This window comes from Mesitornis unicolor, unplaced genomic scaffold (genome assembly GCF_000695765.1).
Source record: "Mesitornis unicolor isolate BGI_N332 unplaced genomic scaffold, ASM69576v1 scaffold884, whole genome shotgun sequence".
NCBI classification, from domain to species: Eukaryota; Metazoa; Chordata; class Aves; order Mesitornithiformes; family Mesitornithidae; genus Mesitornis; species Mesitornis unicolor.
In genome coordinates, this window is record NW_010181823.1 from 6,360 (window position 1) to 18,423 (window position 12,064).

The 12,064-nt window shown below is 38.3% G+C and overlaps 1 protein-coding gene across 1 annotated transcript in view; it reads right to left on the reverse strand.

The window, feature by feature from the left end:
* Positions 1 to 949: 949 nt before the first annotated feature.
* TBC1D2B (TBC1 domain family, member 2B) overlaps positions 950 to 12,064 on the reverse strand; it is a gene marked incomplete at its 5' end in the record, with an annotated part of 14,013 nt that continues 2,898 nt past the window's right edge. Inside the window, 8 exons of the mRNA XM_010183530.1 lie at positions 950 to 1,177; positions 3,925 to 4,046; positions 5,383 to 5,568; positions 6,288 to 6,405; positions 8,062 to 8,556; positions 9,091 to 9,284; positions 10,479 to 10,589; positions 11,852 to 12,064. The exon at positions 11,852 to 12,064 is cut by the window's right edge and continues 198 nt beyond it. Coding sequence (XP_010181832.1) covers positions 982 to 1,177; positions 3,925 to 4,046; positions 5,383 to 5,568; positions 6,288 to 6,405; positions 8,062 to 8,556; positions 9,091 to 9,284; positions 10,479 to 10,589; positions 11,852 to 12,064 — 1,635 coding nt within the window. The remainder of the gene's footprint in view (positions 1,178 to 3,924; positions 4,047 to 5,382; positions 5,569 to 6,287; positions 6,406 to 8,061; positions 8,557 to 9,090; positions 9,285 to 10,478; positions 10,590 to 11,851) is intronic.

Below are 12,064 nucleotides of genomic sequence, written 5' to 3' on the forward strand. Positions count from 1 at the left end.
TTAGAAATCCTATCTCTACCCTTATTGTAAAATAGTTACGCATTCATGCAAAAAGAATGCTCTGTTGTTTCTTAAAGATCAAGGCTTCATCTTATTTTAAGCTCTAAATATGAAGGAGTATTAGAATAAAAAGACTCCAACAGACACACAACTAATTAGGCTACTTAAACATGGTACTCCTGTGGCAATCTTAATTCTTCTGTAACAGCTGGGTTTGGTTGTGGCTTTGAGACATTGCAATCAAACCAGTGATAAGAAATAAAATCAGCTAAACAGAATTTGAGCTATAAAATCCTTTGTATTAACAAGAATCTTTACCAATACAGTTGCCCAGAAAAGCATAAGTGATGTTTGATATCACTGTTTCAGTACACACTGAACATTCAATGACAAATAGGTACTTATTTTACCTTTACTTTAAGTACATATATTCAAGTGTTCTGTTTGATGATCCATTTCATGCCACTTCAGGAAAAGACAAAGGAAAGTAGAAGTTCTTCCTGTGCTTCATTCCATACTTCTCTGTTTTGTGACCTGAAGAATGGCTTGTTTATTCAAGGACAACATGATGAAAGCCATTTATTGAACCAACCTGAAACCAAAAAATATGTCTACCCACATTGAACCTGTGCTACAAAAAACATGGTTACATTAAAAAAAACAACACAGAATGGCAATGAATGCAATAAACAGAGCATGGACTTTTCTTACTACTGTTTTACTTACCGGCACTAACAGTGCACCTCAGGAAAGCAACTACCAATGCAGCTGACTAAATTGAGACAGATATTAAGTGCTCTACATACGATTCCGTGAACATAAATGTAAACAGAAGTGTTTGGCCTCCATACAAAGCAATATTTCTGAAAGTGCTGGGGTTTGTAAATCTGTCCTGCAGATTTTCAAAAGCAACTGGTTTACATTCTGTTTGACAGGATTAATTCACTTTGGTCACGATCCCAAAGTCTATGTTGAATAGTTTCAACTATCCTCCTCATCATCACTAATGAGGTCTCTTTTTTCTACACACGTCTCTCGTTCACGCAGGAAATCCTCACGAATGGCTTCTAGTTCAGTTAGTTCAAGACGCACTTTCTCCAGGTGATAGGTCCTCCGGTTCCTGATCTGACGCAATGGAAAAGGATTCAAGTCTCCAAAAGCAATACCAGTCAGTTTCCTGTGAGATTACACAATGTTAGAAGACAATCATTCAAAGCTGGAGTTTTTTAAAATCAGTTTTGAACCTTATCTATATCATTATTTAGTATGTGGCTGGTATCTCTGGTCTCCTCCGCATACTTCACACGTCTCAGATGTTATCAGTACTGCAATAAAGTTCTATAAAGCACTCAAAGTTATTTCAAATGATAGTGTTTGAAATGCTCAACAGATTGCAAAGCCACCTGCAAACTCTTATACAGTGCTATAGCGATTACAGCCTTGACATCACTGAACAGAAGACATAAGCTGGGCTAATCAGAGCTTCATTGGCTAGATTGGATACTGGGTACCTGCATCTACCCCACTATAGATTGGATAACTTCCTTCAGAAAACTCACTGAAGCTAGTTCAACCCCAGCACAGTCAATTCTCAAGTTATCCAAGATAATGAAGTGGTGTGAGAGACCAGATAAAGCTTGGGATACTACAAATACAGACAAAGGTAACACAAAACTTCATGATACAGTGAGAAAGCTCAGGTTCTGCTGACTGGAACACAGATCTATGAGCAAGTGTCAACTCAAGCTCACCAGACAGCATAGCAAAGCACCACAAGAGTATCACCCTTCCAGAGTCACGCTGCATCATCCTAGCATTCAGTCACAGCAAAACCAGTAACTGATCTGTCCAAAGACAGAGTTAACTACATCTACTGTTGATCTATACCTAAAAAAATCTCATTGCTTAAGGGAAAACAGGGAACTAGAACTTAACTTATTAAATTATCAGATGAGTTCAAGTATTAAGAAACTTATTTGGACAATTTATTTAAGGCTAAGCTCTCCCTAGGTTTGTATTTTTCAGTGAACAAGAACGATTTCCTGCTATTTATCAACAGAACATATACCCACAACTTCTCTAGCTGTGCACAACATGCTATGGAACACAACTTCCACCTGTAGAAACACTTAACTATGACATTCTATAACCTAGAGTATAATTATGCACGTGTCTGTAGAGACTTCCCCACTAGAGAGCTGAAACCTAGAAATTCCATGCAAAATAATTTTCTATCCATTCAAGATGTCTGTGAGTTGCATTAAAACAATCTTTCTGAATTTTTTATCTCTGCAGCAAGATGACTTTTTGTCCACATCAGTAAAGACATCATTCTACATGCTTTTGTACTGTTTAAAGTTTGATGCCATAAAACTTGTACTAAATGGTAGAAAAAGAAACCAGGTTTGACTCAGGCCCTACCAGTTCTAGCAGACAAATTCATATCCCCTAGGCGGCACTACACCACTACTTTCAACTCCAGCTTTTTAAAATCCTAAGCAAACAGATTTACAGAGCAGCACAGGACATATTTGTATTGAAATATATTTGATGCTCTGAATTCTGTCCACACCTGGCCTCACCTCACCACCTGCCAAAGATACTCAATTAGCTCCTCTTGTTAACATCAAGAGGACCAACTCTTCCAGCAACGTTACAGGTTTGTGGTTGGATTTTTGGTGGGTTTTGTGGTTTGGTGTTTTTTGTTTGCTTGTTTGTTTTTGGTTTGTTGGTGGTGGTTTTTTTACCCCTCTTCCTTTTCTTTTGCAACCTTCAGTTTCTGCTGATACTGCTGTGGTACTACTGGCACACATTTGACTATAAGCTATAAAATAGCCTAAATTTTGATTATAAAACATCCACAAACTGGTTTTATTTATTGTTGTTTTCTGTTAAAAATATGTGTACACTCTTCCCAAAAATCAAGTGCATACTTCTCAGATTTGAAATCGGTGTCAGCATTTATTTTGGTCACAGACAGCTGAGTACAACTGTCCAGCATTCTTCAAATCAAAGGGAGGAACGCTAAAATACAAAGCACCCTGCAACTCCCCCTCAAGAGTTTTTACAGCTGTTTCAGTAGAGGAAGCAGCATCTGTTATCATGACTTTCACCACTTAAATCAGGCGCAGAACATTCTCCCTGTATCAGCCACAGCAATCCCTTTTAAGCACAGAGTAAGATTACTTAGTTTTCAGTCAAAACCAGAGAAAGTAAAAATAATGAATAGCTCTTGCAGTAGGAGACCAAGTATAAGCCTAAATTCATATGGAATTTGTTATGGGAAAAACAAATATGTCAGATTCCAGTATATTAGTCTGTGCTAAAATCAAAATTGGCGAGTTTCAGTATCTGTGCAAAACATTTTCAAACATTAAATCAATCTATAGATGACTTCTTTCTTTAAACCTTAATATGCTGCTCTACAACCTTGAAACTAGGAACCTAAAAGCAATTTACAAACTGTAATTCCTCTGCAGGGATTGAAGATCAGAAGAGTATTTAATTTGTATTTGTTCTCTGCTTCAAAGTATATCTTAAAGTCAGCTCCAGTTATGCCTCATTGATACATAGGCTAATGCCACATAAGAGACCTAGGAGCTCAAGTTTTTAATACTTGAGCCAAGATGTGCTTTTATTTTTCATAAAACAATTTACAACATAAGTTTTATCTGCAAGGCAAGGTGAGACCTCACCCATGGTTGAGGTTCTTCAGTGTAGTTACCACAAAACAACTGCTAAACAAGACCAACTTTATCTGATGCTAGATAAAATTATTCATCAGAAACCCCTGCAGTTAGTTCCTTCTCTAGCTGCTTTATAGCTAAATTAAGATCTAGGCAAAGACAAAACAAAACACCACAACAGACTTCTTCCATGCCCCACCACAAGTCTTTCAGTTACACACAAGCTTGAGGTACCCACCTAGCATCAAGTATAGTGCGCGTGAAATATCGAAGGTACTTGAAAATGGACATTGAATCTTGCAGTTTTAAGATTTCCTCTTCTTTGTATTTAAAAAGTGCCAGGGCAAATCTGAATATTACCTGATAAAATAGAGACAATGTTTGGTTCTTTTTAAGAACAGAATGCACTGATTCCCATTATTATCTAGTAAAAACTCCAAGTGTTACTCTTCCTGCAGGCTGCACTTGAGCTGTCTCATCACACCTCCCTCTGTTTCCCTTCTCTGCCACTCCCTGCCCCAGACCCCCTTGTCAGAAGCTGCCAAAAGCTTCAGAAGCTTCTGCTGTGGCCTGTAACCAAGACAAAGTGTTCTGCAGTTCTATCCAGAATACATTAGCTTTATAACATACAAATTCTTTGAAGTTTTCACTTGTAGAGCAAAGACTACCGAGCCTGTTGAATGCATTTATTAAGTTACTTCGGCGCTAAAATTAAGGTTTGCTTATTAAACAGGTTGTTTTCCAATGCCTTGAATTTACCCAACACATTGGGGGACTGATGCTGAAGGAATTTCTGATCCCAGCTTGTCAGTCAACTTTGACGTGAGCTGGAAGAAGCATTATTTCCCTTCGTTCTGAAAAGACTTCAGTAAGGTCTGAACTTCATCTGTCTGCACCTGGCTGCCTTCACAAAATCCCCTGATGCTTAAAACTGACTTGAAAGCACATAAAACCAAAACACTACGGTGTGTTAGGATCCTCCGATAAGGCCAACAAGAAATCTAGCAAACACAGTTTTTTGTCTCCTCATTTTCTAACTCTCCTGGTCTTCCCAATTGCCTACATCAGCTTTAGTGTTATTATTGTATTTGAATCTAATTATTTTCTTCCTTAACCAATTTTATTTCTCTAGAATGAAACACATTAAAATTCTTTCACTCCTACCCCTTTATTTATGGGACAGGAGCCCAGATAGTGATTTCTGTCAGTTGTGCTTTAAATGTCTGCAGAAATAGTTGCTGCAGAGACATACTAAACATTAGCACTTGGTTACAGCTAATTTTTACATCTTTTCAATACTTCAACTTCTGACTCCTTCACTTAAGCTTTCTTCTTTATAAGAGTAAGCTCTCATTTTGATATAACTACTTAAAACCAACCCACAGCTGCATGTAGAAGTTAAGAGCACAGCCTATAGCCTTACTTTTCAAAGATTAAAAAAATGGTGGCTGATAAAAGAAAAATACTTAGCATTTGGAATTCTTCCATGTAACTCAAGCTTTTAGCTTGCAGGACAGAGATAAAATGGAAAATGTTTTGACTCTTTTCTTTTATGTGCATTCCTCCTTTTTTATCCTACCAATGATTTTAACTGACAGGAATCTTGTGAAACAACCTTCCTCCACTCTGCACTCAGAAACATCCCAGTATTTTGTTACCAGCTAAAAACTGAAAACACTTGCATCATTCAGTTCACCTTTGGTCCCTCATATAGAAAGGAGTCCCAGATTTTAAAAAGTATGTCGCTAACCACACTGTCCACAAACACCACGAGAAACCAGTTGAAAGTTATAAGAGTATAGTCAACTTTGTATTGTTCAAAATGGGCATGTAGTCGTGGAAGCTTCTCACTCATTAAATCCTTGAAAACTCGCTGATCAACCTAAAGAGATGAAAAATAGGCCATTATTGCTCCTCTGTTTCACAACAAACATATGGTTCCAAGTAGGGCTCTTACTTACCCACAAACGTAAGTTTCTCAAGAGCTAACCTAGGACTGTCTAGTTAATATTTCTAAGCTACATCCACGGCCACCCCAATGCACGCCATCCTTGCCGACACAAACTTTTGCTTCTCAGTCCACCCCCAGTCTCACAGGGCCCCTTCACATGCAGATGTTGTGTTCTTACTAGTGCTGTACTGGTGCAGGAGCACCAGAGCAGAGAACAAGCTGAGGAAAGACTGGGAGGGAGGAGACAGCACATACCAGAGCATCCCCTGGGAGCAGAGGAGTGCTACAGAGTACACTGCTCGCAGTACTGCAAAATGCATTCTCACCCCCACTCTCCAGAGAGCCCATAACCACCCCACACACACCTTCCATCCCCACTATGTGAAAGAAAGAAATGATAAGTCAGTTCAGTTAGTCTTGTGATGCTAACAATCAGAAGAAGGGTTAAGGACTGAAGCTCTGTGCAGGTCACTGAACCGTTTATTTCAGTGTTATCCTCACAGTCCATGTCCAAAGGAGGGCCCAGGTTCCTTGCACTCACTCTTTCAGCTCAACACACCTCTCAATAAGATTTATCAGACAGTTTTAGAGAAAACTTTTTGATCAGCTGCAGTTTACAGGACCAGGCTTTATTCTGGCAGAGCACATACCTGAGATCCCAGCAGTGTCTTGGTATAATAATCACGAGGCATGAAAACTTCCACTATTGTTACCAGACACCAAAAAGCATCTTCCTGTTCCAAGTACAGAAGTGCAATCGCTACCAGTCTGAAAGTAGGGTTTATTTGGAGAAAAATATTATTATAGTATCACAAAATGTATTAAGAACAATTAGAATAAAGCCTTTGTTTCTGTTCAGTAGAGAAAAATATATTAACAGGACAGCACTAAACAGCAAAACTGTTAATGAAGTTTAAGATGGGGCAATGAGATGCCTTCCCAGCCACGCCACGTATTTTTATTCAGTTAATTAAGAAGACAGATAAAGGTGAAACCAAAGGGTTTGCCAGAAGGCAGTTTCCCAGGAACTAAGGCAAAATAATTAGAAGCTTTCAAGTCCTAAATATACCACCCTAATTCCCAGACTTCTGTCTTTCTTTACTGAAGAGGAGAAAGAACAGATGGTTCTTGCATCTCACACAAAACTGTAGTAACTGTAGAAATATCCTAGCATGTTTACTTTATATCACTAAGATAAATATAAGTAACACTTCTGTCTTTATCTACCATTGTCTTTAAGGAAAATAAAAAGCGCTAAAATTTTTCAAAGACTAAACTTGTTCGAAGAATTTCTTACAGTAAGGGGAAAAAAAGAAGAAACAGCAGCATTCCTGATTTTCCTGTTTCCAATGACTATTATGAAAGAAAAAACCAAACCTGAACAACTTCCTGTTACTGATAGGTGTTTGAAAACTGAAGGTTACCTCCAAGTAAACTCATTTTATTTCTGTATGCAAGAGGAGCTGTAACAACATGAACTGCTTCTGATGTTACACAGCTTATTAAGGTGATCACACGTAAAAAGCTTAAGAGGACTGAAGTATGGAATAAATATGTAATTTACTTATAGCTTCTGAAAGTACACCCAAACATAGAACTGTTTATAGTAAAAGTGAAGATGTCCCAGGAAAAAATAACGCTGAGCAGAAACTTCCAATTCAGCAGCAGCATTTCTAACACCTGCTAGTCACCAGAGACACTGCTCCAAGACTGCAACAGCTGTGTTTTCTGTATCATCTTGGGACATGCCAGCGGCAAAAGTAATACTAAAAAATGATTGAGCTACAGAACATAGTGATAAATACTCAAAATACTTCTTGGTACATTATTCACTACCTCTACTACTGCTCCCACCACCACCTCACTACCTCTACTACACTACTCACTGCCTCTGTTCTTCAGTGCTGTTCCAAAGGACAAAGCTGCTCTAGTTCAAAATTCTTTTACCCTATTCTAGTACATAAATTAGTGCAAAAATTGACATCTATAGTATCGTATCATGAGGACGAGGGACATGAGACTAACACATCTGCTGCACACAACACTTTCCTTTGCTGTGGATCTCAAAGTACCAAAACTATTTTGGCAAACATCAATTGCAATGACTTCGGATTTTTCATAGTATCGTAACACGAGAACCATCCTTAAATTGATTACTGCAATTCTGACTGAAAACAACCTGAGGGAAGTCCTGAAATCTGTGGCCTTAACAGTACAAAAAAAGCTTTCAAGCATTGGTTTGTTTAAAAAAGCCTAACAAATTTTTAATAAAATGTGATAGCTGTTTACTAAAGCATTATGAATTCTGAAAATACAACCTATATGGCAAATTGCTGTCCAAAAGCACGTTGCTACACATGTGATTTGAAAGGCTCATTAGTTGTTTCTCTGCAGAGTTATAACTCAAAATTAACAAAATCCTACCTGTTGAGCCCTTGGCAATACCCTATATCAGGATTTCTCCATGAAAAAGCCAGCAGCACATTCCGCAGCTTCTGGATCCCCTCAGATGTTGGGGAGGAATAATGTTTGTTGTTCGGCAAAGTTCTCAAGAGATCCAACTCAATTTGTTTAGATGCAGGATTTTGTTTTTCCAGAGCATTCTGAAGCAAGGTTTGGAAGTACCCAGGAACAGTGCTGTCTTTTAGTTTTCTAACATGGAGATTGACACACCATTTCCACATCTTAGAACGATGTTCATGTGGAATTCCAGATCGAATAAGATTCTTTAGTTCTACACAGCGCATCATCTCTCTGTTCATTGTGCTCGCAAGATAGTTTTCCCACTTCACTCCTGTGGAGATCTCTCGATTTTCACTGAGAGAAAGCGATCTCAGGTCCAGAGCTCGTGATTTTGCTACTAGTTTCTCCTCCTCATCATCCTCTGGGACTGTCTGAAAACCATATATATCATATTCACTGAAACAGAGGGGGGATAAAAGGCTTTTAAAAATGTGTTTGGCTGCCCTGAAACTCTCAAGTTCCCATCCTAAAGGTACTACAAATATCCCTCAAGCCACTCCACTCCCACATAGCTTTCAAGTTTTAACAATTATTTTTAAACATTTTTCTTAAATATATCCTTCATTAAATATTTTTTATAATCCTGTATACAAAAGACACTGTGTTAATATTCCAATATATATATTAAATAGATTGCTTAACCTGTGATTAAGAACATGATCAAGTTCAAATGAACCTATCTCTTCAGTAGCCCACCTTCAGCAGCTATACAGCAACATCTGAGTCTAAGCTTTACAGTGTATCTCAAAAACAACAGTAAAGTGTATGTATACAGCAAAAATTATTTAATGATGGTACTGTTATTCATGAAGGGAAATACATTAAAACCCCAAAATCTTGCAAGGATGTCCCCACTGTCTGTTTTCCACTGTTAGAACCAGGCCCACAGATCAAGATACACATACATTTATTTTAATAGGACTAAATTACCTGACCAGGTGTGGTTTGAAAAACGCTTGTTCTGGCTGTTCACTCGTTTCTGCTTTCAAGGCATCTTCCAGTAACTGTGTGATGACCTCACGAGCAGGACTCTGCTCCTCAGAACAAACAGGAGTTTTCATTTCTTGAAGTAAGATCAAGTATTTACTTTCTATCTGACAGAGTTTGGCTTCCAAGCTAGTGTACTGCAGAAAACAATATAGAACACTGTAAGTCTTCAGAAACTTCCTTTGTACTACAGTTCTTTTAAAATCTGCTTCAATATTATTTTATTAGTTTATGTTGTTTAGAAGCCTTTAAGTCAAGAGCAGTCAGCTTTACTTTCCCATTTTTGTGGCACCAGAAAACAAAGCAATCCTGGTTTGGAAAAGAAAAACTAGATATGCATTTTAATTTTACTACTGTAAAACTCTGTATACAAGTATTTGGGAAAGAAACATCAGATACTTGTCGCTTTTTACAGAAAAAGTCTTCCAACACAGAACAGGAGACCAGAGATTTTCTACCACATGTATTTTTACATGCAGAAAATCCGAGCAAGCTTTAATTATCATTGTACTGCATGAAGTACAATTCAACCACTGTGCTTTTAAAGTAACAGCTTCAGTCTACGCATGAATGAACAGAAAGAACTTAAATGGCATTTTAAAGATACAGCTTAGGTAGGAATTGTTAACACATACCTCTGTGCCAAAATTTAGCATTTAGACCTGGCCACTGCGTGCATAGTTTCCAGAAAACAAACAAAAAACCAACCAAACCCTACCAAGCTATAGCCACAGGTATCCTGCCTTAGCAACAGGTGTGCTTTTTTCCTAGCCCCAGGGAATGGAAATCTTCATTATCTACTTGCAACTTCTCTACACTCAAATTCATCTATGTCACCTACCAGGTTGGTCAAAACCAAGTACTGCTCCTAATGACCCCTCTTAACCTTGATATGCCTAAAGACAGCACTGAGGATAAGCTGTTCCATCACCTTTCCAGGGATGGAGGTGAGGCTGACCAGTCTGTAGTGACCCAGGTCCTCCTTCTTGCCCTTTTTCAAGGCTGAAGTGACATTCACTTCTACAAAAAGATTACAGCCTTTATTCTAAGGAAACATTTTCAGATATATACAGGCCTGTGTTCATAAGTTATAAAAAAGTTACACTGGTTAGTACAATTTTCACATCAATTACTTCCTTCAAAAATCCATTCAGAAACATTTGTCTGTAAGGACCAGGTTTGGGGGAGAATTTTTTTAAGGTATTACATTTAATACATTTAAGTCTTTTCATTTCCATTCCAGAGTTACATTTCCCATGTAGATTTACAACTGAATTTTTGAAAACCGCTTTACACATTGTCAAAATGAGAACGTGCTGTGTTAGTCTGACCTTTGCCTGCCATTCTCTCTCTCTTGCTTCTGCATTTCTTCGTAGAGCAGAAAGTTCCAAAATCTCCTTATTTAAAAATTTATTCTGGGTCTTATAACCCTGAAGATTGTCCTGTTGATAAAAAAAGCACACTGGATTTTTAATAAAAATATCTCACGAAGAGCAAATGCCTACCAGAGAAAGGATACCTTAGAATACAGAACAAGCAGCTACTAATAGGGCTTATTATTTAAATTCTCAAGATCAAATTAATATTATTTTTGGTCTTCACAAAAGTCAAACGCACATGCCAAATATGAGCATGGAGGCATACAAGGGTGGTGCTGTGTCTCACTTGCATCCCTTCTACTGCTACACTCCCAGCAGAAGGCAGAGAGTAGTGCATCAGCCAGAAGCACAGAACATGCAATACAAGAAGCATGGTCAAATGCTCCTTGGGTTTTGGTTACCCTTACCAGTCCTTATTTAAAGTACAGATTTGATGTCTGCCTCCATACAATAACATAAATCCTTAGCAATAAGCTTCCTCACCTAATCCACTCAGCTCCAGCTTACAGATATTACCTCTGAAACACAAGGTTGTGGGACAAGGGAAAGTTGTTACCCTCTTGACAATTAAAAACCTCCCACACTCCACAGTGTCTACAAGCTTTGGTCTCCTTTCCACCAAGACCACTGATTTCTAGTGTCAATTTCATTGTCTAAAACTTCCCAGACTCACATCCAGGAAAGCAAATTATGAACATTTACACACATTTTAAGTGACTGACTTGTATTCCAAATCACTTGGAATGTTAATTTGGAATGCAATATTTATCTAAAGACAAAAAACCATGGTTAGAGCAAAATGGGCGACTTCAGTAACTCCATTAAGAGCTTCTGACACATTCACTGAGGTAGGTTAGAGGGAAAAAAAGGCACTGATAACATTTGGAACAGCGTTAGTAAAAGAAGTTCTTATACTCCTCTCCTTGGAGCTTCCCTTCGCCATTCCACATATCCCTTGTTTCCTCATCTTTGATATTAAAAGAAAACCAAACAACTTGCTGGTTGTTTTCCTCCATGCTTATATTTGCCTCTTACCCTGACTTTTTCCTGTTCCTTTGATTACTTCTCACATCGCTCCTCCTCCACACCAATCATTAAATTTCTGAAAGTATGGGACCAGTACTGACCAGCTCAAAGTATAAAAGTCCCATTTAGATTGCCACATAACAGTTGAAAGTGTAGACTCCAAGCAGAGAAAGCCCCAGTTGATGACTATCTTGGAGAACTGCTGCAGTGATCTCCTCAAACAGTACAGCAGACCAGAAAGTAGTTTTTATAGGAAGCAGAGATCCCCCTACCCACCAAGACAGAGACATTGCTCTTACTTTTAGTCTGTCCAGTTCCTGCAGTTCCTTATTAGTACAGGTGGCCACAGAAGAATTTACTGCTCCACTTTGAGAAGTTGTATTGTCCTCACATTCGCTGAGTTGACGAGAGAGTTTCATGATCACTTCATCTTTAGCTTGAATCGTTTCCATCAACATACCCAGCCGCTCATTCAGTTCTCCAACTTTACATTTCAGAATCTTTACTTCCTG